General features: G+C 43.6%; 2 protein-coding genes across 22 annotated transcripts in view; both read right to left on the bottom strand.

Annotated features, from left to right (window-relative positions):
- LOC310690005 (prostatic acid phosphatase-like) overlaps window positions 1–16,030 on the bottom strand; it is a 33,867-nt gene extending 17,837 nt beyond the window's left edge. Inside the window, exon 1 of the mRNA XM_083468670.1 lies at window positions 15,698–16,030. The gene's annotated coding sequence lies outside the window, so the exon portion shown is untranslated. The remainder of the gene's footprint in view (window positions 1–15,697) is intronic.
- Window positions 615–26,297, bottom strand: LOC310689916 (lysosomal acid phosphatase-like). Of its 21 annotated transcripts, XM_083468457.1 has the most exons (12): window positions 16,287–17,131; window positions 14,371–14,476; window positions 10,774–10,897; window positions 9,537–9,623; window positions 8,688–8,840; window positions 7,491–7,592; window positions 5,958–6,062; window positions 4,681–4,813; window positions 4,072–4,154; window positions 3,264–3,370; window positions 1,573–1,754; window positions 615–824 (listed from the first exon to the last, which is right to left on the bottom strand). In XM_083468457.1, exons 2-11 carry the CDS (start codon window positions 14,442–14,444, stop codon window positions 1,598–1,600), a joined length of 1,125 nt encoding a protein of 374 aa, XP_083324583.1. In that variant the 5' UTR covers window positions 14,445–14,476; window positions 16,287–17,131; the 3' UTR covers window positions 615–824; window positions 1,573–1,597. The 21 variants fall into 21 exon arrangements, with proteins under 21 accessions (XP_083324583.1, XP_083324574.1, XP_083324586.1 ...); XM_083468448.1 differs by lacking the exons at window positions 14,371–14,476; window positions 16,287–17,131 and adding an exon at window positions 25,868–26,297; XM_083468460.1 differs by lacking the exons at window positions 14,371–14,476; window positions 16,287–17,131 and adding an exon at window positions 25,236–25,530 and having other exon boundaries at window positions 10,802–10,897.
- Between the last annotated feature and the right edge of the window lie 349 nt (window positions 26,298–26,646).

Here is a 26,646-nt window from a genome sequence, read left to right as displayed (position 1 = left end):
GGAAGGAGGAGAGACAAGTAGAGGAAGGGGGGCAGGAAGTGCCATTGGAGGAAAGGAGGGAAACTCAGGAGGAGGCAGTGGCGTAGCGTGGGTTGTCAGCACCCGGGGCAAGGCAAGTAATTTGTGCCCCCTCTGCCCTAGGGGCAGAGAGCTGCGAGCGCCCCCCCTCCCAGATGTTGCGCCCGGTGCGGCCGGCCCCCCCTGCACCCCCACCCTACGCCACTGGGAGGAGGGAAGGCTCTCAGATGTTGGAGCAGAGCCTCAACACCGCACAGGAAGCTCTGGCACGGACAGCGAAGCAGTGCCGGTTCCATCTGCTCAGGAAAGGAAAGTGTTAAAGAGGAGGGGGCAGAGACATCACATGAGAATGCCTCGCCTCTTCTGCTGGAAAAGGGGTGGACGTAAGTCACTCCGAGAATCTGACCCAGAGGATTCGGATGCTTGATTATGTGTGCTGCTTGTACATATGTAAAATAAAGGATGTATATATGTATCTCTGAGTGAGCAGAGGCATTTCTTGCAGAGAGCATTCACAAGCCATCACCCCCCCCCCCATCATTAGATTTAGTATATAAACACACGTTAATTTGTAAATGATGCAGCAGACGGCAGGGTTTCTCCAAGTCGATTTTTGAATCTGTTTGCTTGATATTTATTTGATCATAATAATTTCTGAGAAGATGAAAATCCTAATAATGAGAATCACACGGAAGCATCAACAGTCATGCAGTATTTCTGGTGTCCTACAACTTATTTGCTGTTCACTTTCCTTCCTGGGGATGTTAATTTCCTCATTTGCCTTTTCTTTGATTTTACTTTTCACCCTGGTAGAAGACGAGAGACAATAGCAACATGTCAAAAGGCCAACAGCACTGCCATCATTTAGAAATATATTTTTCGAGAAATACACATATAGTTATTACAAGTTATATATACATATGTGTACCTGTATAATAATAATATTTGTACCCTGTTCATCTGACTTGGTTGTCCTGGGCTTCCTCCCCAAATATAAAAACATAGGAGGCCATCATATGCTAAAAACTTCCCTATACAAGGTTGCCTTAACGTCTCTTCTCAAGTCAGATAGATGTTTATTTCCTTGACATCTGATGGGAGGGCGTTCCACAGGGCACGTGCCACTACTGAGAAGGCCCTCTGCCTGGTTCCTGTAACCTCACTTCTTGCAGTGAGGGAACCGCCAGAAGGCCCTCAGAGCTGGACCTTAGTGAACAATGGCGGTGGAGACACTCCTTCAGGTATACTGGGCCGAGGCCATGTAGGGCTTTAAAGGCCAGCACCAACACTTTGAATTGTGCTCGGAAACATACTGGAAGCCAATGCAGGTCTTTCAGGATTGGTGTTATATGGTCCAATTTAGTTGCCACATTCGGGATTATTTGCAGTTTCCGAGTCACGGTCAAAGGTAGCCTCATGAAGTGCACTGTTTGACCTTGGGCCATTCATCCTCATCTACCTCATAGGGGTGTTGTGAGGAAGGTCAAGCTGAGAAATTCAACGTTGATGCATCGGTTTTATATGTGTTGGTATCAACCCTGCTACCTATCTTACCTCTCATTTATGATGCCATCCTACATTAACTGTTACATTCTGCTTGCCAGTCCTCTGGTATGACAGGAGAAACCAGTTCTTTAAACTTCTGCAAGGGGCAAGCCGCTTCACAGCCCGGCAAAACAAGAGCTTGGGGTGGAAGATTTTTTTGGGCCCGATAGTGCATCTCAATGGTGAACTCACTGAAAAGAAGAAATGTAGGTCATTAAGAGCATTATGTTGTGCGGATGCCTGATGATCTTCTTCCAAAGCAACTACTCTATTCCAAACTTAAAAATGGAAAGCGTAATGCTGGTGGCCAACAAAAGAGGTTTAAAGACTGTCTCAAGGCAGATCTAAAAAAATGTAGTATAAACATTGACAACTGGGAAACACTGGCCTGCAAGCGCTCCAGTTGGAGAACAGCCTTTACCAAAGGTGTCATGGGCTTTGAAGACGCTTGAACTCAGGATGCAAGGGAGAAACATGCTAGGAGGAAGGCATACTTGGCAAATCCACACCGTGATCGATTCCCGCCTGGAAACCAATGTCCCCACTGTGGAAGGACATGTGGATCCAGAATTGGCCTCCACAGTCACTTGTGGATTCATTGTTAAAACCGTGTTTATGTAAGACAATCTTACTCGGCTATGAGTGATCGCCAAAGAAAGAAGAAGTCATTTCTACAAGATGCAGCCATATACCACCCAGGTCTCACTTCCATTTCATAAGAACTGATCTGAGAAGTCTTCTGATAAGATGGGTGGACTTCTGTACTGCTAACCACGGAAGGCTCAAGACAAGTTGCTGATTTTCTTGACTGAATGCTAATCATCTTGATGGGATTTACTTAAAGAAGCAAAACCAGCCCTTTGTCGCAAGCTGCCTGGTTGTTCAATTTATTTCATGCATATATATTTAGAAATATGTCCCACAGATATCAATGGGGTTTATTCCGAAGTAAGCCTGCAAAGGATTTCATGCCTACAGGCAGCCCTTGTTGAATTCTGCCCAGGAACGTAGCCTTCAGGCAGTGCAATTATGGGCATAGTTGCTTAGAAGTAAATTTCATTGTGTTCAGTTGGGATTCTTCTCTATTAAGCGCGTTCAGGCATAATCATACACATGTTGTCTCAGAGGTGAGTCCCAGTGGGGCTTATGACCCATTAAGTGTGACTAGAATTGCACTATTGTTTTGGATGTGGTTTAAGAAATCCTTTCATGAAATTGGATATTTTGTGGAATTTAGTCTTGTTTTTCTTTAATAATCGAGAAAAGTTAGGAAAAAGTGGGTAGACAACCTCTCTTGAGCATCTCTCAGTCTTTCATTTGGGAGGCCCATGACACCTTTTCATTGTTGCCCAATTCTAACCTGCTGTTTCAAGTAATTATGATTTAATTGGGATTTCTCAGCTCTGCATCAATGATCAATATTGTAGATTTGGCACAAAGTGTGACTCAACCCTTTCAACCCCTTTCTGTCTTTCAAAGGTATGCACACCTCACCCACTCAGCTATGAAATAATTTTTCAATAGCATTTTGAACAGCCAGACGTCAAGCTCAAACACAGAGGGAACGCAACTGATTTTTGACCCATTTCAGCAGTGCAGGAATTGTGAGAAGAAATACTGTGTTTGAGAAGATGAGTGAATTTGCAGATGCTTACCCAATAAATCACTGGTAATTATTGAATATACGAGTTCATATTTACCCACTGTCTTCTTTATATAGCTCAAAAAATAGGCAGGCGGCGTATGGAGGTAGCTTTACGTCGAAAACATTGAGTGCTACTTGGAGAGCAACTATTGTGGTATCATGCTATAAAAGGGAGAAAAAAGAATTCCTTATAACTTTTATGACAGAAGTTTTTGTGTGTGTACATATGTGTATATATGAATATATAGAAAGAGAGTTCTTATCTCAGACTCTGCTAGTTTCAAAGATGCCGTTTTAGACAAGGGCCTCATTATGGTCTTTAGGACATGTGATATTGCAAAGGGATCATGCTTGCAAATAATCCAAGCAGGCACTAAAGGGAATGAAATGTGCAGTCAGCCAGCTAATTTAGTATTTTAACATGTAGTTTCTTCACATTTGTAGCTCTGAGGCTGCCTTCAGTATCGATGAAACCTTATGTCAATCATCTCTCTCTCTTTCTCTGTGTAATTACTTTTATTTTGCAGGAACATGAGCTGTGTTGGGACCCTGATTTGGGCTGGAGGGCTATGCAGTTTTCCTACCCAAATCTCTCCCTACAGCCCCCCAAAGATAATGTACAGAATGTGGCCCAATCCAGACCAGGAAGGTAGGGCGACTCATCAAGAGCATAACTGTTTCCCCTTCAAAGTAAAAAGTGACACTCTGTTTTTCAACCCTGTTTTTAAAAGATGTGATGTGCATAATGTTACTTGAGTAGACAAATCGCATTTCCAAATAGTCTGCTTAAAGAGGGGAGCCAAAAAGTAGCAGGAGAATGCGAGCTACAGAAGGTTTGGTCAATTTAAAATGTTCATACTTACGGCTGAATACATTAACATTTTTCTTCCATCAGTGGACTTAGTAGCCTCTGTCATCTTATTCAAAATATCTTTCACAAGGAGACCTTAATGGTGATGGAAAGGAATACAAATGCTGGTGAAACCAAGAAGCCCTTTTATCTTTAACCAATTGTTAAAGTAAATTGGCAAAGACTTTTTTTCCAGCTGGGGCAGAGAAGTTCTAACATTCTAGTAATACTCCCAATTCAATTGGGACAGTTGACGGGTATACAATATGGGTGCTGAGTTGGTCTATATACACATAGGAATGTGTCTTCAGACTCAGCTACATTAGCAACGGAAGGAAGTGTTTTAAATGCGCTATAACATTGGGACACCAGATGGCGCTGTAGAGTTGGACCCTTTGGCAACATGACTTCTCACTATAAGCTTTATAATACGTTTTCCTGAAACGTTTGTTAATGAGTCTAGATCCAGCCTTTGTGTCTACACATGAGGCACGCAGCACTTGGTCTCTCTGAGTCTCCAGCCTTCAATGCAGCCCTGGAACCAAGATAAGTTAGTTGCTCCTGCTTTAGATAATATGCATGCCATATAGAAAGATGTGGGCTTTGTTTTGCTTTTTCTTACCTCCTTGTAGTCGTGATTTCTTTTCTCTTTCATGTATCCCAAACATTGCATTTAAGGAAAATGCCAAAAGATCTTTCAAATTGCCCATGACTTCATCAGTAGCCCAGGCTGGTAATGGCTGCTTATGTTTTTTCTACAGTTGAAAAGAAATAAAAGCGGGTGGTGCAGTGGCGTAGCGTGGATTGTCAGCACCCGGGGCAAGGCAAGTAATTTGTGCCCCCTAACCCGTGGATTTGCGCCCCCTAACCCGTGGATGTGCGCCCCCTAAACCCTAACCCCCAGATGTTGCGCCCGGTGCGGCCGCCCCCCCCTGCACCCCCCACGCTACGCCACTGGGGTGGTGACTCATCTGTCAGCCATGCCTTTGCTCTCTCACTCTCATCTGTTCTGTTGTTTCACAGACTTTCATGTTTCTATATAGGAAAACCCATTCCATGCCACATTGGGGCCCACACAAAATGGCTCACAGCCAGCCAATAAAACCATATTACAACGAGAAGGGATTTGGTCTAAATTAATTTCCACAATTGTAGGATTAGAATTAGACTACATAGGTTTTTGAGGTCTCCTCTCCCAGCCCCATGTCTATGGCAGTTAAAGGAAAAAAAAAAAAAACACATAGTCCCAACTGGGTTGATGAACTCAGTCTAGAAGTTCCCCTTTTTGTGGGGGGAGAATAGGCCTCTGCCTAACTAAAGGGGTGTTTTAGCTTGGGTGAAATGTGTCTTTGATTTCTGATAATGTCTCTTATAGGGAGCATAGAGAGCTGTGTGTGTGTGTGTGTGTGTTTTTGTGTGTGTGTACCAGCCTTTCTCAACCTGTGGGTCCCCAGATGTTGTTGAACTACAACTTCCATCACCCCTAGCTAGCAAGGCCAGAGCTCAGGGATGGTGGGAGTTGTAGTCCAACAACATCTGGGGACCCACAGGTTGAGAACCGCACAAAGGTAAAATGTACATTTATAGCTCTACACAACCTTGCCCCCTAAAACCACCACTGATACGTGGTCCTACCTTGGAAGGTTTCCTAGATGGAAATGCGTCCCTGAAGCTGAAAATGGTTCCTCATCCACAATGTAAACAGTAGCTTGGACCACTGCAGCTTCTGCTACTATGGTTACAACAGCCTCCAGCACAAATAATATTGAAAGCAGGATCGTTAATGACCTTGCCACAAGTGTGGCTTTTATCTGCCATGTGCCACCTGACCTCGTCCTAAACCCCTTGGTCTGTTTTGTTGGGGATGAATGAGTTTCATATAGGTTTACTAGAAATTACCTGAACAAGTAAAGCATCGTACGCATTCCAGAGTTTGTGACTGTTAAAATCCAGAAGAGCCTTCATATCGTATCCCAGGTTAGATGCTAATTGACCTAGAAATGGCTGAAAGATAAAGAGCAGAAGGATTAATGAACCAGTAAGTGCAAATGAATGGTAGGGCCTGATACTGCAGTGACTGCCATTTTTTAATGCCAGTTCCATAATGTGGGGGGTGCTGCAGTAGCCCCCAATCTTAGAGGACAGAATTAAACGGTGGGCTTTCAGAGCTTGATCCTAAGGAGCACAAGGGGATTGAAAGCTATTGGCAAACAAGACTGAAATATACTCGGAGTCGAGTGTGGATTTCATGCTCTTTATTCAGCTCATAATAGTGAGGAATGAAAGTTACCCCCAAATGTCTGCTTTATATACATTATTTACAAAATGGGCCGCACGTGATTGGTTAATTCCGGGATTCTCCTGTAGGCCAATCAGGTTGCGGATTCACTTCCGCCTGGAGCTGGATAGGGTGGCTCCTGTGGACCAATCATACTGCTGCATTGTTTTAGGACCAATCAGACTGCTGCATTCTGAATCCTATCGTTCTAGGACCAATCAGACTGCTGCATTTTGGATCCTATTCAACTCAGTACATAACAAAGACGTTAATAGGCAACCAGAGTGCTTTTGAGCATGCTCAATGGCCCCTGAAGACAGCAGCAGAAATAAAATTGACTGCCATTGTTCTGCACCAGTCAGGTTACAGCTTCGGAAGAGCCTTCAAAGGCAGACCCACGCAATGGTCATTTCGACTGCGAGATGGGAAAGATTTATATTGCCTTGGAGACATAGGATATGAATGGTGGGTTTGTTGAGCTCCAGTCAACTTGAAGTTGCCAATACGGACACTTCCAACCTCTTACTACTTCCAGGTGGGATGCTACCACAGAACAAGAGACCCCTTCATTTCCCTTTTGCTAGTGAAAAGGACGTGGAGAGCAGTAACCAACCAGGGCAGAGGGGTGGAGGGAGAGGGAAAGTGAGCAGGAGAGGCCCCAGTGGGCATTTTGTGCATGCCCCCTGCAAACTTGGCAGCGCCACGGCCTGCTCCCCACAGCCAACAAGGCAATCCGCCCAGACCTCTTTCATTGCCCCCTTTGGGAAAATTGATTCTCGCTTTATTTTACAAGCAGGCAGGAACAAGAAAAATAAAACAATTCAAAGCTGCACAGTGCACAGGTTGTAATTTCAGAGAGATAAGAGAGTCCCTCTGGGGACGGTTGATTCATCTCCAGTTTTAAGCAGCCCATGGAAGTCAGTTTGACTTGCACAACTGCTAAAAGGATCTGTAAGCAAAACAATAGCAAATTTATAATGAGGAAAAACGGTTTATAATAGATGTCACATCAAGAAACAAAAGGCATTTGGCTGTCTTATCAGACATTCGCAGCACATTCTGAGGTATGTCTACTCAGAAGTAAGCACCATTGATTTCAGTGGAATTTACTCGCATGGATTGCAGCCATAAGATTTTCCCTTTCCATTTCTTACCATTTGACTTTTCAGTTTTTCCTGGACTGTTTTGGATCCAAAAGTTTCCTTTAGAAGCTGACCGAACTTTGGACATGGAGCGCGAACAGGAAAATGCAACAACTAATGAAATGAAATGAAACATATCAGCTAAAAAGACCTCCTCATATTGTCATCTGCCTGTGTATAATACATATGTCCATCCTAAATTCAGATTATTAGTGGGAAGATGCTTGAAGAGCAACCAGTCAATAGCGTGTGATTACAACTTCCACTTTTTCTGTTGCAAAAAGTTGCCTTGGTCAGGGGAGGCTTGTGCTAAAGGCTTGGTGGGTTTGCATGGAGATAGAAAGTAGAGCCTCCATGTTTGCTAGACTTTCAATGCTGACCTTTCTTCAGACTGATACTCTCAGGGCTGCTGACCTCACTTCCTCCTTCTTCACCCCACCATTGAGAGGAGTTGTTTTTCCTTTCTCGCTCTACTGCAGAGATGGAAGAGCAAGCATGGTTCTTTGTACATTTACCTCAGCTGCACCTAGGATCTGTGGTATCCAACAAATATTTCCTACAATAAACTTCACGTTCTTATTTTCCTTACTCAGAGTCTGAGTGTGACTGCAGCAAGGGTCAAGTGTGCCCCTCTGAGCAGGGCTTTTAATGAACACTGTAACTTCTGCTGGTGCATTTAAGCTCCAAGTGCCGTCACAGACTACCTTCCCCAAGCCCTTGGAGGGATGCGGATGGCGCTGTGGGTTAAACCACAGAGCCTCCCCGTGACGGGGTGAGCTCCCGTTGTTTGGTCCCAGCTCCTGCCAACCTAGCAGTTCGAAAGCACGTCAAAGTGCAAGTAGATAAATAGGTACCGCTCTGGCGGGAAGGTAAACGGTGTTTACGTGCACAGCTCTGGTTTGCCAGAAGCGGCTTAGTCATGCTGGCCACGTGACCCGGAAGCTGTACACCGGCTCCCTCGGCCAATAAAGCGAGATGAGTGCCGCAACCCCAGAGTCGGTCACGACTGGACCTAATGGTCAGGGGTCCCTTTACCTTTACAGCTGGTTTTTGCAAATAGAAGCTCTAACGCTGCATCATAACTCCAAGACTTCTCTCTCTCTTATCTCTATTTATCTCTCTATTTAAGTAAAATATTCACCTCTCAGGTTGCCATGTTTCCATTGAACTGGGAGTGGAAAAGGTTAAAAATACCACACGTTTCCTTACCCTTTCCTCTGAACGTGGCACAGTATGAACTGGAATTGGTTGCCAAGCGATCTCTTTGTTCCAGATTTGGTTTCCTTTAGGAGGAAAGAGTCCGGCCAGATTGGCTTGAGCACTCATAATGGTTCGATCATAATCTGTACTTCGGACATAAATCTGAGAAGGAAAAAATGAAAGAGTGGCTCAGGATGGTATTGTTGTTTTGATCCTAGATGGTTGTTTTCCACAGGGGGAGGTTTAGATCTAACTTGCATACCCACACCAACCCACTTTCAGGGTTGCTGTTCTGGTGACTGCTGTCTTCTTTTTCTGTCTGTGCCCCATCTCCTAACTGGAAATCCAGTGGGAGGGGAGGGACAGAACCAGGAGGACACGGGAAAGGAAAGACAGGGTCTTTCACCTTCTCTCGCCCTCTCTGCTGCAATGATCATAGTAGCCATTGTAAGGAGGGGAAAGGTTGGTGATGGAAAGTCACTGCGGATGCTGCTAGGCTTGTGGGATTGCAATTATGAGTAAATTTTGAACACATGGTGGAAATCACTACACTTCTGCTTCTATTTGCTTGTTCCAATCCAACAAGCATGGGGAAACCCATCCATAGCTAAGCGGCATTTTAGAATGAATTGATTTTAGAATGTATTTCAATAAATTGATTGTGATTTTATGTAAACTGTGTTACATTTACTGTTGTTAGCCGCTCTAAGCCCGGCTTCGGCTGGGGAGGGTAGGATATAAATAAAATTTTAATTTTAATTTTAATTTTATTATTATTATTATCATAGTTTGACCCTAACATTATATTAGTATAAATGTTATTGCTGAGAAAATGGGGAAGTTAGTTCCAATACTTGCTTCCTTTCGCTTGTATTCATCACTTAAGAAGTCCTTATATCTGTCCTTTATGAGTTGACCCAACAAGTATTGCTGCCGCATTCCATGCTGTGGGAAAAAGGAAAAGGAAAAGTATGCATGTAAAACTCATAGATGCAATTTACCGTCCCCTCCAAGCTACTTCTGACTATTTCAAAGGATAAAGGAACACTTTGTGTATTCTAGGCTCGCGGTGTTGGGTGTACATTACATCATCATGAAAAATCTAAGCTCTGGATTTTGGCCTGTTCCTTTCCGCAGCACCAGGAGAACAAGGTTAACATCTAGATTTGTGGCAGGTCTCCAAGACTGAAAAAGGAGGCTGGACCAGATTCTGTTACAAGTTATGGATGTGTGCTGATATGGCTGTAGCTCTCAGATCACTGGCATTGTTCTAGAGCTGGGTTATGAACGCCATTTACATTCACAGCCCAAACTGCGGACTATGATAGTGGGAGCTGTGTTTTGGCAACTTCTGCAGCCTGGGAGTAAAATGTTCACTGCTCTTCGTTGAGCGGGGGCTTATGATGGTGGCATCAGGTTTTCTTCTTCTAAACAATGTTTTGTTGCCATTCCACATCCTGCTGATGCATGGCTTTTCCCTTCTCGCCAACAGCAATATTCTTGGAACAACACTACCTCATGAGGAAGTGTCGTTTCTAAGGACTCAGTTTGGGGTGAGGAAGATGGAACCCATGCTCAACAGCAGCAAAAGATTAAGGTACCTCCCTGCCCTTACGGGCCAGTCGTGTCCGACTCTAGAGTTGTGCGCCCATTTCACTTAAGAGGCCGGGGGCCAGTGCTGTCCGGAGACACTGCCGGGCCACGCGGCCAGCGTGACAAAGCTGCTCTGGCGAGCCAGCACCAGCGTAGCACACGGATTAGAACGTTGCAAAATTTCTAAATGCTGCAGTTGACCTTAGACTATGATTGCTCTTTGCTTTTTTAAAAAAAATTAATAAATTTATGTAGTTAACATTCTGTAATTTGGGTTAGTGGACCATACATAAATTATATTACTGTTTGTGTACATTGTACTGAAATGGGCATTGCTATTACTGGAGCCTGAAATAATAAATAACAACATTTCAGAAGTTTCAGAAGCTTTGTAGAGATTTGGACGTTTGAGCAGTATAGCCATTCTGTTAAATAAAATAATAAAACTAATAATTAGTATCTTAATGAGTATTATATAAAGGCAAACAAATCAACAAAACACGTTTTCATTTCTTAGAGCATTATCAGACCGTTGTGAGCTCTCCATATCCTTGTGGCCAGACATCTTCATTGACCACATTAGTGGGAAAAGTTGAAAGAGGGCTTCTGTCGCCATGCCGGTAAACCTGGTGAAATGTTTTGAAGATTGCATTAGTTTTCAAGAAAATAGAATTGGATGCAATCTATCAGAATGAAATATTAGCTGCCCTGCTGCCGCTCTAAATGTGAAGCACGCAACCCTCTCACAACATTACCCCATACCTGTCTACTCAGAAGTCCCAATGACTTGACTTCAGCAGGTCCTGCTTTTTAAGTAAGTGTCTATAATATTATAGCCTTCGTCTATCAGAGAAATGCACTATGAAAAAGCCGCCAGAATATCTCCTAGCGGTCCTGTGCCTTTGCAATTCTGTGCAGGGGTGAAAGGTTGAAGGGGATTTGCTAATACAGCTGTATTTTGAATTTAGTTCTTCTCCTTTTGAGATGAGAACACAATGTACGTCAGGAATTTCTAGAGCAGTGGTTTCTCCTGGACCATTTGAAAACTGCTGATGGTCTTGGTGGACCACCTAATGGTTTTTATTAACTACTGTAGTGCTTGCAATCTGCTCTGTGCTGTATAATTTTTAATTATATTTTTAGTGCTTCTTTCATGTCTTATATCTTATTGTACTACACTTTGCATTTCATATAATTCAAACTGAAAAAAATGGAAGAAAGAAAATAAGTATTCAAAATCATCACGAATACTTCATGAGGACATGTTGCAGGCCACCTGAAGGAAGGGCATGGACCACAGTCCGGGAAGCCCTATTCTAGAGCTAACAGACTTTGAGGGTGGGTATCTACAAAAGGAAGACTGTCAACAATACTGTTGTGTGCTGCTAAGAATAAGTGATAGTTTGCATGCAACTTTAGTGCTGTACGGTTGGGAAAAGGAAGCAAAAGGGGAATATAACATTTTCTCATATTCAGAAAACATGCATTGCAAAATCTGCTGACAGTTGGGCATTGACATTCAGATGTCAAGTGAAATATTGAATGCACTGCCCATTGTGTGTTCTTCATAAAGCTGACCAGAAAAACCAAGAGTTTAAATTCAATTAGACAATATTTTTGTTCAAGCTCTGGTTTGTATACTTGCTTGCTCGTTTAGACATTTTATACCCTGTCCTTTAAACAATGCTTTTTGTGTGTGGTGGTACTTAGCATCATTCATCAAAAGCATTGTGTGGGATGGGAAAAATGGAAAGATGGCAACCACAAAATATGGTTAGAAATAGGGGGTAGGGGTGGGATATTCCTAGTGGTCTTTTTTAAGGGGGGAGGGAAGAGAAAAAGCTCAGAAATTTTCTCATAAAAACAAACCTTCTGAAAAAACTTCTCCTTAGCATGTCAAAATGCATAAAATTATTCACAGGAACATAATTTAGAAAGAAGAACAGCAAAGATCAACACTGTCAAGGTCATTGTTAGCAATGAAAAGAAGACCTCACGCTTACCACTACAACATACTTCAGTTCCCTTCCTGTGATACTTGGGAGAAGGAGACCCAAGAACAGGATGAAGAAGGCGAAGCCGCAACTATTGAAACCGTGCCACAGATTCATCACTGACCCCATTACTCCCCGTTAGTGAAGGTGGAAAGGGAGAAAGTTGTGTTTTATAAGGAGCAAATCAAGGGGTGGAGACTCTCTGTAAATTTGATCTTGGAGTTTAACCTGAAGGCTACTGATTTATGTATTTTTGTAATACAGTCAAGGACTGAGAAGGAGATGCCAAATTCTGTAGGCCTGGAGGACCACACTTGCCTGGGGGATGTGCCCCATTGCTTTTCTCCAAAAGGAAGGACACTTAGGTCTCTGCTTATGGGCAGGGAACCAAAGATAATGGGGAGGTTGCAGTCTCAGACCTCCAGGAAGAACATCATGGTAGTTTGAAGGTGAGCCTAGACCTTTCCAACTGGCCAGAGAAGGAATCGCTGCAGGAAGCTTACCCCAACCCCTTGCCATCCCCAGCTCAGTTTGTGTATATGCATTTGTGTTATTATGGTCTTTTGCTAGCTGCCTTGAGGACCGCTCAATCCAGTGGTAGGTGGGGTGCAAATCTTCTAAATAAATAAGCAAACATAGTGGCATTGCTGCCAGGAGGGGAGAAACATGCCACTCGCCCACCACACTTGTTGTCACTCAGGGTAAAGGTATGTCAGTGATGGTGGTAACAATAACCCAAACCTATTTAGAAGATAAAAGGGACGTGGGTGGCGCTGTGGGTTAAACCACAGAGCCTAGGACTTGCCGATCAGAAGGTCGGCGGTTCGAATCCCCGCGACGGGGTGAGCTCCCGTTGCTCGGTCCCTGCTCCTGCCCACCTAGCAGTTCGAAAGCACATCAAAGTGCAAGTAGATAAATAGGTACCGCTCTGGCGGGAAGGTAAACGGTGTTTCCGTGCGCTGCTCTGGTTTGCCAGAAGCGGCTTAGTCATGCTGGCCACATGACCCAGAAGCTGTACGCCGGCTCCCTTGGTCAATAAAGCGAGATGAGCGCTGCAACCCCAGAGTCGGCCACGACTGGACCTAATGGTCAGGGGTCCCTTTACCTTTTATTTAGAAAATATTCTATGCAAAAATGTATAGGACAAGTTATAATATCTGCTGGAAATGAAAAAAGGTACATTTTATCATATGTGGCGGACATGTAAGGTAATAAAAGCTTTCTGGGAGATGATATATTATGAAATTTAAAAAGTGCTGAAAATAAGTTTTGTTAAGAACCCAGAAGCCTTTTTATTAGGCGTTATAGGTACCGACATACCAAAGGAGCAGAAAAGACTTTTTATGTATGGAACAACAGCCGCCCTGATGCTACTAGCCCAAAGATGGAAAGAAGACAAAGTCCCTATCAGAGAAGAATGGCAAAGCAAGCTGATGGACTATGCCGAGATGGCAAAACTGACAGGAACAGTCAGAAACCAAGAGGACAAAAACTTTATAAAAGTATGGGGGAAATTTATAAGCTATTTAGGAGACCACTGTAAGCAGATGGAAACAAAAGCAGAATTTTAACTTTACTTGTAGTGTTAAAATTACCATGGAGAATATGGTTTGATATGAAAATTGGAGTGTGAAAGAATATGTAGTACAGTATTAAATGTTTAAAATGGGACCCCGTGGAGGGGATGGAGGGAAGTCCTGAAATTTGGAGGAATCTCTATATGAATATACTTTACGATTCTTCGCTTATAACTTTGTATATGTAAAACCAATAAAAATGATTAAGAAGAAGATATTCTGTACAGATGCATAATCTCATGGCCAATTGAAGTATTCGTATGGGCAAATAGTCATGGTCAGTCAAGGAGGACATCAGCACAGCACAATACCATTATCTCCATAGATTAAGTGTTCATTGAAGAAGAGAATGTTTAAAAGCTGAGGTGCATAATATTGTAGAAACAGACCCAACCGCCAATGGACCATAGTAACATTTGCCCTTAGCAGAAATTGGACACAGACATCATAGGCATCCATTATGGTCAGGATTATGCCCTTTAGCTAATACAGGGCATCTAAGATTTGCAAGAGAGGAACCGAGTGTACCTCGTTGTTTGAGGGAAATGGAAATTATATTGCATGGCTCTAAGGAAAGAACACGTTGCCATAATCTTTTCCATTAATTAAGATTCCGTAGACACATGTTCAATAACTGAAAATAAGAACAAAATGGGGGTGCTTTCACATATGAATAGCAAACTCTAGGGCAACAGGATTTTAGTGATGTGTAGCCGCACCATCATAACTGTTGGCTGAGGTGGTTGCTTTATTCTGCCCAATGGTAGGGCCGGCCACAGAACCAACTGTTATACCAAAGTCCTCTCACTAAGTTTGCTCCTTATCTCCACAAGCCGTGTGTGTGTGTGTGTACACCCCCCAAAAAAACGATGCATCTAAATAAATGGACCGTCGTCTCTTCTTATGCCGTAATAAATTTGGTTATCTTTAAGGTAAGATTCTATGGGTGACATTCAACTAAATGCTACTCAGGTAAGGTAAAGGTAAAGGGACCCCTGACTATTAGGTCCAGTCGTGGCCGACTCTGGGGTTGCGGCGCTCATCTCGCTTTATTGGCCGAGGGAGCCAGCGTACAGCTTCTGGGTCAGGTGGCCAGCATGACTAAGCCGCTTCTGGCAAACCAGAGCAGTGCACAGAAATGCCGTTTACCTTGCTGCCAGAGTGGTACCTATTTATCTACTTGCACTTTGACATGCTTTCAAAATGCTAGGTTGGCAGGAGCAGCGACCAAACAACGGGAGCTCACCCCGTCATGGGGTTTTTAACCGCCAACCTTCTGATCGGCAAGTCCTAGGCTCTGTAGTTTAACCCACAGCACCACCCGTGTCCCAAATGCTACTCAGACCTACTGAAATTAATTTACCTGATCCTTAATTTCAATTGGTCTACTCTGAGTACAGTATTAAATGTTTAAAATGGGACCCCGTGGAGGGGATGGAGGGAAGTCCTGAAATTTGGAGGAATCTCTATATGAATATACTTTATGATTCTTTGCTTATAACTTTGTATATGTAAAACCAATCAAAATGATTAAGAAGAAGATATTCTGTACAGATGCATAATCTCATGGCCAATTGAAGTATTCGTATGGGCAAATAATCATGGTCAGTCAAGGAGGACATCAGCACAGCACAATACCATTATCTCCATAGATTAAGTGTTCATTGAAGAAGAGAATGTTTAAAAGCTGAGGTACATAATATTGTAGAAACAGACCCAACCGCCAATGGACCATAGTAACATTTGCCCTTAGCAGAAATTGGACACAGACAGCATAGGCATCCATTATGGTCAGGATTATGCCCTTTAGCTAATACAGGGCATCTAAGATTTGCAAGAGAGGAACCGAGTGTACCTGGTTGTTTGAGGGAAATGGAAATTATATTGCATGGCTCTAAGGAAAGGACACGTTGCCATAATCTTTTCCTGAAAAATAAGAACAAAATGGGGGTGCTTTCACATATGAATAGCAAACTCTAGGGCAACAGGATTTTAGTGATGTGTAGCCGCACCATTGTAGCTGCACAGATGTAACTATTTAATTTATTTAGTTTGTTTAGCAAAGGTCTCTGGAGGGACTCGCAGCAAAGTTTTTATACAGAGGTAAATAACATGAATATCAGGACATCAATATGGATTTCACAAAAATGATATCATGTGCAGAAGTGTCGTGAAATTAATAACATATAGCACAAACTTTCCACAGAAATGTCTTTTGAGATGTGGCCTCCTGAAGCTTGAGCTTCACGCTGACAGGAGCAGAAACAGCATTTTCACATTTACCTCAGCTCCACAGCAGTTTTCTCAGAAGTTGCCATGCTCAGGAACTAAAATTTAGAGCCCTTTATAACAAAAAAGGTATCAACCAAAAAAAGTGGGGAACTTACAGTGCTGAGGAAATTCATAACCCATTTTGAAAGTTTAAAGGAAGCCTCACTACCAACCTGCACTTAAAGGTTCAGGGCCTTACAGAAAGGTAACATTGGGCATATCTAAACTTTCTGAGGTAACGAGTTAGTTGCCCATAATGGTGGCCGCTCTTTGCCTCACCTCTCCCACTGAGCGCGTTTGCCCTTGTTAAAGTAATATACAGCACTAACGTACACAGGCTCTTCCCAGGTTCAAGGTTTCAAGGAGAGGAGAAGAAGCAAGAATGCTTCATGTCAAAGGTGGGAGCCTTGCCCAACGAATCTGAGGAGCATATAGTTAAAAATATAAAGGCAAGTGAGAAAAACGTTCTTTAAGTTCCTCATAGCCCTTGCCCACTTCACCATCACACCCCACTTATCATAACTGTTGGCTGAGGTGGTTGCTTTATTCTGCCCAATGGTAGGGCCGGCCACAGAACCAACTGTTATACCAAAGTCCTCTCACTAAGTTTGCTCCTTATTTCCACAAGCCGTGTGTGTGTGTGTGTGTGTGTGTGTACACCCCCCCCCAAAAAAACGCTGCATCTAAATAAATGGACCGTAGTCTCTTCTTATGCCGTAATAAATTTGGTTATCTTTAAGGTAAGATTCTATGGGTGACATTCAACTAAATGCTACTCAGACCTACAGTGGTACCTCAGGTTACATACGCTTCAGGTTACATAAGCTTCAGGTTACAGACTCTGCTAACCCAGAAATAGTGCTTCAGGTTAAGAACTTTGCTTCAGGATGAGAACAGAAATGGTGCTCCAGCGGCGCGGCAGCAGCAGGAGGCCCCATTAGCTAAAGTGGTGCTTCAGTTTCAGGTTAAGTACGGACCTCCGGAACGAATTAAGTACTTAACCTGAGGTACCACTGTGCTGAAATGAATTTACCTGATCCTTAATTTCGATTGGTCTGCTCTGAGTAAAATGTAGTTGACTTCTACCCTTTGGAAGGTATGCAGGTGGCGCTGTGGGTTGAACCACAGAGCCTAGGACTTGCCGATCAGAAGGTTGGCTGTTCGAATCCCCGCAACGGGATGAGCTCCCATTGCTCGGTCCCTGCTCCTGCCAACCTAGCAGTTCAAAAGCACGTCAAAGTGCAAGTAGATAAATAGGTACCACTCTGGCAGGAAGGTAAACGACATTTCTGTGCACTGCTCTGGTTTGCCAGAAGTGGCTTAGTCATGCTGGCCACATGACCCGGAAGCGGTATGCTGGTTCCCTTGTCAAATAAAGCGAGATGAGCGCCGCAATACCAGAGTCGGCCCCGACTGGACCTAATGGTCAGGGCTCCCTTTACCTTTACTACTCTTTGGAAACTGTAGTTAGATCCTTTGAACTCATTAGGACTTACTTTGCAGGAAACATGTCTAAGGCCAGGCTGCAATTAGAAACCTTACTGCAGTTGTGGTCAGGTAGCTCCTTAGAATCCCCCCCCCCCCCGCACCAAGGTTGATGACTCAAGGGGTAGCTGTTTAGGTAAGAAGGGTTTTTCACATAGCCTCCAAAACGATTAAGCAGGAACCAACAGGCTATTTTCCATCCCCAGATCTGTTCCCTGAACTGGAGCACCTTGGAATCGTTTGGATCAAGGTGCGCATGTCAAAAATACGCCCCTTCAGAAAGGGTGGAACTACCTTGCCAAAAAAAATCTATGCCTGCAGCAATCATGCTACTGCTGTTCAGTTTTCCACCCCACCTACCAAAACAACCGAGGCTTTGTGAGTTCTCAAAAGAGACTGGAAAAAGCACAGGGAAAACACAGGAGAACAAATATTTGATTATGTTATGAAAGGGGTGAAATTGGAAATTTTTTTTCCCCTATTTTTGTGGGTTTTTAAAAAACTGTTATTTATTTTGACAAAGTGATAATCACAAATAAGAATAAAAATGTGCACTCCACCACCGAGACCATTCCATTGTAACTATCCAACCTTCCAAAATTTCAACACCTCTTGCAATGATTTGATACCTTTCCGTTTTAACAGTACAAATTCTACAGACACCCTCCATATCTCCTCAAAATAATTTCACCTGCATATTCCCCATCTTACCTTAATGGCACATGCTAATTTATCATTAATAGCTATATCCCAGATCTCTTTATACCATTCTTCCATTTTATATTCTGCTTGCCCCTTCCACTTCCTAGCTATAATAATTCATGCAGCTGTCAATAAATTTGTGAGCAAGTCCTTCATAGCCTGTGAACCTTCCACGCCATCGTAAATTGATAATAATGCTACTTCTGGACTTTTGGTCAGCTTTAACTCAATGATTTCTGTTATCTTCTTAAACACCCCTTGCCAAAAAAAGGTACATATTTGTACATTATTGTACATATTTACACCCCCCCCCACCACATGTGAACATAATTCCCTGTTTCCTGGCATCCCCTCCAACATAACACCGAATATTCCTTGTTTATTTGAGTGGAGATTCTGGCTTACAGTGAAAAACATCCCTGGCTGACTTAACCACAATCTGAGATTTGAAGGAGTAGACTGACATCTAGTGAGTAAGTTCTTTTTCACAGTTTCATCAGTTTAGATATTTGTGCACACCCAATCAATATGCACATTTGTTCTACATGCTTCATTGGGGTCATTCATTATGGCCCAAAGGGGTCCTGTTATCCTCCATAGTAAATACCCCACACCCAGGTTAATCATGAAAAGACCAGAATTGTTTTTTGATAGGATAAACTTTATGTAGACAAAGATTAAATGTAAGGTATTGGTTGTGTTTAGAATAGATTTACGAAAGATTTAGAAAATTTATTTAGAATATTTGTGAGAGATAGTATGGGAAAAATAAGGAATAACAGATACTATCTTGCTTAAAATGTATATAGGAAGTGCAGTGCAAGCGATGGAAGTCAATCAATGAAATTTTATTATTATTTTCATATTGAAATATTTGTAGAATAAATTTGGAAAAAATTCTTCCAACTTTTCTTCTTTTTTCCTCTGTATTTGTTTATTTCTTCTTTACTTCTTTTTTATCTTTTGTTCTTTTGTTCTTTTTATATATGTGTGCTTATCTGAAATATAGATGTATGTATGTATTTCTAATACTTTGCTTATATTTTGTAATAATTATTTAAAGAAATTAAATTAATAATAATAATAATAATAATAATAATAATAATAATAATAATTCAGAAGTATACAAGTACGCAGACTCTTTCCCTGCAAAATCTATTGCTGGAAAAACAGTAGCAACTCCTTGAGCACTTCAGGAATATTTTTCAATATGGATATATTGATACCACTTTTTCAGAAGAACAAAGAAAGTTGTTTATAGAGTGCAATGCAATTTGATGACCAGTTGAAGATTTTAACGCAATTACCTGCTGCAAAAAACCCCTATACTGTATAAATGACTTCTGTTTGAGAAATCTAAAGGGAGGGGTAAGGGTGGCAATGTCCACATAAATAAAAGCCACCAAAGAGAGTAGGAAAGGGCATCTTTAATAGTTGTTGTGCCACTACTGAATTCAGGAATATAGAATCTGAATTATTTGCACACCAGAGCCAAAATACTTTTACAACCTCAAAAAGTTGAAGGCTGTTAGTAATTTGGAAAATGCAGGTGAAAGACATTAACAAGTTCAAAGCTATCAGTATTATGAAAAAATACGCATTTAAAAAAGACAGGTTGACACTGATTTTGACAAAGCCAGCAGGGCAATCCATTAGAATTGTTGTGAGTTGCTGTTGTTGTTTTGGCAGGGTTAGGCTGTACCATAGCTATCAACTTTTCCATTTTCTTCCGAGGAATCCAATTCGGAATAAGGGAATTTCTCTTTAAAAAAGGGAAACGTTGACAGCTATGGGCTGTACGCCTGAGTCCCTTCTAATTGCTGGATCCAGCAAGGATTCTGTTGCTGGAATAGTCAGGCCAGCTTCTTGATAATGACCCTAAGCATGGACCCTGGATTTCTGCTTCAGTCCAAGGCTGTGGCAATAGGAGAAGCAAGACCTTTTTGGAGTGTTGATGTTGTGATTCCCTCCATTGTAAGCTCAGGTTGCCTATATGTGTAAATAAACCATATATCATAAAGACACCACAGTCTCTGCTGTACCTCATTCTGAAGGAAACATGAACCCTGGGAATCATAGAATAGAATCATAGAATCATAGAGTTGGAATAGACCACAAGGGCCATCGAGTCCAACCCCCTGCCAAGCAGGAAACACCATCAGAGCACTCCTGACATATGGTTGTCAAGCCTCTGCTTAAAGACCTCCAAAGGAGGAGACTCCACCACACTCCTTGGCAGCAAATTCCACTGTCGAACAGCTCTTACTGTCAGGAAGTTCTTCCTAATGTTTAGGTGGAATCTTCTTTCTTGTAGTTTGGATCCATTGCTCCGTGTCCGCTTCTCTGGAGCAGCAGAAAACAACCTTTCTCCCACCTCTATATGACATCCTTTTATATATTTGAACATGGCTATCATATCACCCCTTAACCTCCTCTTCTCCAGGCTAAACATGCCCAGCTCCCTTAGCCGTTCCTCATAAGGCATCGTTTCCAGGCCTTTGACCATTTTGGTTGCCCTCCTGTGGACACGTTCCAGTTTGTCAGTGTCCTTCTTGAACTATGGTGCCCAGAACTGGACACAGTACTCCAGGTGAGGTCTGACCAGAGCAGAATACAGTGGCACTATTACTTCCCTTGATCTAGATGCTATACTCCTATTGATGCAGCCCAGAATTGCATTGGCTTTTTTAGCTGCCACGTCACACTGTTGGCTCATGTCAAGTTTGTGGTCAACCAAGACTCCTAGATCCTTTTCACATGTACTGCTCTCAAGCCAGGTGTCCCCCATCTTGTATTTGTGCCTCTCGTTTTTTTTGCCCAAGTGCAATACTTTACATTTCTCCCTGTTAAAGTTCATTTTGTTTGTTTTTGCCCAGTTCTCTAATCTGTCAAGGTCGTTTTGAAGTGTGATGCTGTCCTCTGGGGTGTTAGCCACCCCTCCCAGTTTGGTGTCATCTGCAAATTTGATCAGGATGCCCTTGAGTCCATCATCCAAGTCGTTGATAAAGATGTTGAATAAGACCGGGCCCAAGACAGAACCCTGTGGCACCCCACTAGTCGCTCTTCTCCAGGATGAAGAGGAACCATTGATGAGCACCCTTTGGGTTCGGTCAGTCAGCCAGTTACAAATCCACTGAGTGGTAGCATAGTCAAGACCGCATTTTACCAGCTTCTTTACAAGAATATCATGGGGCACCTTGTTGAATGCCTTGCTGAAATCAAGGTAGGCTACATCCACTGTGTTCCCTTCATCTACACAGTGTCTGGGAAAGTGTCTGGAATCCCTGGAATCTCACTCCACTCAGGGATTGGGGTGTCATGCAATAATGTTTCTCTCCCCACCCACACATCTTCTTTGACATAGGGAGGAGGGAGCTGGAACAGCCTTTGCAGCTGGCATGGGATCAGGCACTTCAAAGCTGTAGGAACTGAACAGAGCCGCAGTGATAAGCTGAGATCCTGTACAAATTGTCCTGGTAGCACAGTCCTCCTTTCCCAATTTTTTTCCTTTATTGTTGCTGGCAGATCGCCTGCCCCCCGCCCCACCCCCCATAAATGACCTGTATTCATTGTTCAGGGGCGCCGACTTATAAAAAATATTGGGGGGGGCCCATACCGGGGTCCTGCCGCTGGTTCGCTCGGCTAGCCGGGAGAACGCAGTTCGAGGTGGCGGTGTTGGGGAGAGACCCTCGCTCAGGGCGCCACTAGACTTGGCGGCCGGCGGCCTATCTGGGGGGTTTTGGAGCGTATTTCGGCGGAGCGATTGGGGAGGAGGGGGCTTGTTGCCGGATTCTTCAGCTGAGCCGGAGATCCGCTGCTGGGGGTCCCTGGGCCGAGTTGTGAGCACAGCCTGCTGAAGGGAGATCCAGCCAATTGCGCGACGGGGATGGCCGGGGCTCTCCGGCTAGGGCGCGCGGCTGGCTGGCTGGCAAGGGAGCAGGTGGGGAGGAGGCGGGGGTCCTCACTCTCTTAGGAAACGCACCCGCACGCCCGATTGCCACGAAGTCCGAAGGGTGCGTGTGTGGAATTAAAAAGCAAAAACGAGATACGGGCAGGGCAGGCAAAGAGTTTTCCGCAAGAGGATGGAGGGCAGGTTGAAGAGAAAATCACTCAGGATGAGACAGTCAAATCAGCCATGATAAAATGGGCTCAGGATATTGGGTATAACATCATGTTTGAGGACTGGGAAAGGTTATGGACCACCGGAATGAAATTCACGGCATGTAATGCCTTGAAGGAAAATATTATGAAAATGATTTATAGGTGGTACATGACCCCAAGTCAAGCTTGCAAAAATATATCACCTGTCTGATAATAAATGCTGGAAATGTAAGGAGGCTGAAGGGACATTCTTTCACCTCTGGTGGACTTGTCCAAAAGTGAAGGCCTTCTGGGAAATGATCTATAATGAGTTAAAAAAGGTATTTAAGTATACCTTTCCCAAGAAACCAGAGGCCTTCCTCTTGGGCATTGTTGGCCAGAAAGTGTTAAAGAAGGATAGAACTTTCTTTATGTATGCAACTACAGCAGCAAGAATACTTATCGCAAAATATTGGAAGACACAAGATTTGCCCACACTGGAAGAGTGGCAGACGCAATTGATGGACTACATGGAACTGGCTGAAATGACTGGCAGAATCCGAGATTTGGGAGAAGAAACAACGGAAGAGGACTGGAAAAAATTTAAGGACTATTTACAAAAACAATATAAGTTGTATGAATGTTAAAAATTTACACGATTCGGAAACTATAGCTTCAGCAATTAGATTTGGGAAACAGGAAATTATATTTTAAGTAAGAAAAGGTCAAAATCTAAGGTAATACTATGTTTAATTTAAGATATAAGTAACTGATGAAAAGTATGTTAAATTTAGAGGTATAGTATTTGAAAAGTACAAAATAAGGTACGAAACAAGGTAATAATTTGCTGATATCTTTATTATAAAGAATGCAGGGTAAGGGAGATGCGAGGAAGTCCAGTTAGTTATATAAAAAATGTGTTGAATGGTTGGTTTTCTTTTCTTCTTTTTCTTTTTTTCTTTTTGTTGTTCTTTTACTTTTTTCTTCAGTGTATGTTTCTAACTTTGTATTTGAAAACTTAATAAAATATTTATAAAAAAAGAAGAAGAGAAAATCCTTTCGCTTTTCTGGGGCACAGGGAAGTCTCAGAGCCAGAGGTTGGGGAAGGGACCCCCTTTGCTCTGCCCTCTTCTCCCGTCTTAGATTCGCATGGGGGTCCCCGCACGAGCTTGCCTGGCCACCGGGCCACACAAGGGCCGCGCTCTACGCGGCGCACCTTGCTAGCCGCGCAGCTGTCCTCCGCGGCTGTGGAGCGGCCCTGCGCCGGTGCCCAGCCCCTCTGGGCGCCCGCTGCGCTGCCAATGACAAGCGGGCAACGTCGCGGGCGGGGAAGGCGTCGCTTTCTTTCCCGATCCTTCATCCTCCCAGTCTTCCAGCCCTTTTTTGGGTTGGAAGCTCGCCTCGTTCGCCCTTCTCCTTTCTTCACCCTGCGCGCAATTTTCCTCCCTCGTCTCCCTCCCCATTTCTCCTTCCTGACTGACTGACGGGCTTGGGCTCGGGCTCCGGGTCGGGCTTGGGCTCGGGCTCCGGGTCGGGCTCAGGCTCAGGCTCGGGCTCGGGCTCCGGGTCGGGCTCAGGCTCGGGCTCGGGCTCGGGCTCGGGCAGCCACAGCGTCGGCGGTGTTGGCGATCGGCGGCGCGGGGGGATGGCCCTCCCGGGGGAGCCGGCGCTGCTCAATGGGGTTGCCAAGGAGACAGGCCGGCCGCCCCCCTCCCCCGGCCCGGCGCCCCCCGCCGTGCCGGTGCCCGTTATCGAGCTGGTGCGCGCCGGGCGCCCTATAAAAGCCGCGGACGCGCCCACCGCCGCCCGAGATTATTGGGGGGGCTGAGCCCCCCCAAACGAATTTTTGAGGGGGCTCGGGCCCCCTCAAGCCCCATGGAGTCGGCGCCTATGTCATTGTTTACTACACTAGATGAGTTGTCAGAATTCAAACCTTCTGGCCGATCCAACAGCTCGATAAATGAAAGCAGTGCTTGAAGAATACAGGATTTGTGCATGAAATTTTGCTGCTTTGCTTTGCTGCTTCTGCTCTCATATGTCTTTGTCACATGACATAAACATCTATCTGACTTTGAGAAGACATCTGAAGGCAAACTTGTTTAGGGAAGTTTTTAATGTCTGATGTTTTATCGTGTTTCTAATATTATGTTGGGAGCCGCCCAGAGAGGCTGGGGAAACCCAGCCAGAAGGGTGGGGTATAAATATATTATTATTATTATTATTATTAAGCTCAGTAGCACTTGGGAATGCTTTATCCTAACCCTTATATGTGTCAGTAACGTTGCAAAAAAGATCCTTGTTTCCCCCCAACCCCCAGACGCTTTCCCAACCCGAAGAATTTACAGTTCAGCAGCGTATAAATACACATTAACTTGCAAATGATGTGGCATTTGGTGGTGTTTGCTCAAACTAATTTATTGCAACTATTTGCCTGATTTTTATTTGATTAGAATCATCACTGGGAAGAAGAAAATGTTGATGAGGAGGACTGCATGAAAGCACCAACAGTCATGTATTGCTTCTGGTGTCCCACAACTTATTTGCTCTCCAGTTTCCTTCCTGAGGATGTTAATTTGCTGATTTGCCCTTTATTTGACTTTCCTTTTCATCCTGGTAGAAGATGAGAGATAACAGCAACATCCAGAAAGGTCAAAAACACTGCCAATATTTAGAAACATATATTTGGGAAATATGCAGATAGTCATTATATATGTTATGTATACATGTGCATTCCTTTTAGATCTATGTCCATCTATAGTACATGAAAGCCAGGGTGACGTATCGGTTACCGTGCAGGACTAGGACCAGGGAGACCTGGGTTCAAATCCACTTTTCCATGAAGCACACTGACTCACCTTGGGGCAGCCACACAGTCTAGCCCACCTCATAGGGTTGTTTAAGGATAACTGGGGTGGCAAAGGTACTTCTTGCATTTTGTTAACTACCTGGAAAGTACTTGTGGCAAAGAGGGTAACAGAAATTGCTTAAGAAGAAATCAACACTAGTTAACATACTGACTCCAAATAAACTTGGAGAAGATGCATGAAGGAATTGAAGCCTGAAAGGAAGTGAAATTTTTTACCAATAAGTATTTGCTAAAAAGTAGGAATCAGTAAGGAGGAAGAATAGGCTGCCTTTATGTCTTCCACTTCATTCCCTTTTTAGATAACATATTACAATTGTTGTAGCTTTCCTCCCAACAATGACGTCCTCCAAAGTACACTGGGAATTGCATTTTACCCCTCACAAAGCTACAATTCCCGACAGCCTTAACGAACTACAGTTCCCAGGATAACAGGGCAGTCTGCTTTCCAGTGTCTCGAGGGTGGAACAGGATGAAGGTGGGGGGTGGAAGCTGCATTCCTAAAGCCTCGAACCTCAAACAGTCCAGCCCCTCTAGTTATTATGATTTTGAGAGGAAGGTCAAGCTGGGATGTTGAAAGATGAAACATCCATTTTACACGTGTTTGTTTCAACCCTATCTTACCTCTCATTTACGATGCCGTCCTACATTAACTGTCACATTCTGCTTGCCATTCCTCTGGTACAACAGGAGAAACCAGTTCTTTAAACTTCTGCAAGGGACAAGCGGCTTCACAGCCCTGCAAAATGAACTTTCAGCAGCCAGAAACACCATAACCAGACACTGGAGAGACCTGTCAGGAGTAAGCATAGACCAATGGTACCAAATAGTATAGGAAACAGCCCTACTGGAAAAATTAACCAATAAACTGAAACTGACATGGGAACAAATAGAAGAAGACACCTTCACCCCGGTATGGCTCCCCTTTATCACATATACAGCCCAACAAGACAATGACAATAATCCACCAACAGCATACAAATCCATATGGCTAACCTGATCCAAAACACCCACCCACCCCACTCACACACGAAAACAAAGATCACCACAGCCAATCACAAACAAACAACCACACCCTAGGGCCTAGGCCAACTCCAACCTCTCTCACCACCAAAGAAACACAACTGAACAGCAGAGAACCTGCACGAACAGCGCTGACATGAAAACCTACATACATTAAGCAAAATAGAAACATCGCCACCCGACCCCCCCATCTTCCCCCCTCCACACCTCCCCCCCCCCCAATGTCTCAACAAATGAAACTGATTTGTAAAAATGTTACATGGAAAAAATACAAGAGACATTACACATACTTCTGTAAAACAAGGAAATCTTTAATAAAATAATAATAATTTTAAAAAAAAGATTTCAGGCTGGACCTCTCCCAGTCCCACCAGGAGATG

Source organism: Podarcis liolepis, assembly GCF_965112155.1.
Source record: "Podarcis liolepis genome assembly, chromosome: 12".
Taxonomy (NCBI): domain Eukaryota; kingdom Metazoa; phylum Chordata; class Lepidosauria; order Squamata; family Lacertidae; genus Podarcis; species Podarcis liolepis.
Note: the sequence above shows the minus strand (reverse complement) of the source record. Positions and strands in the feature narration are given on the sequence as shown.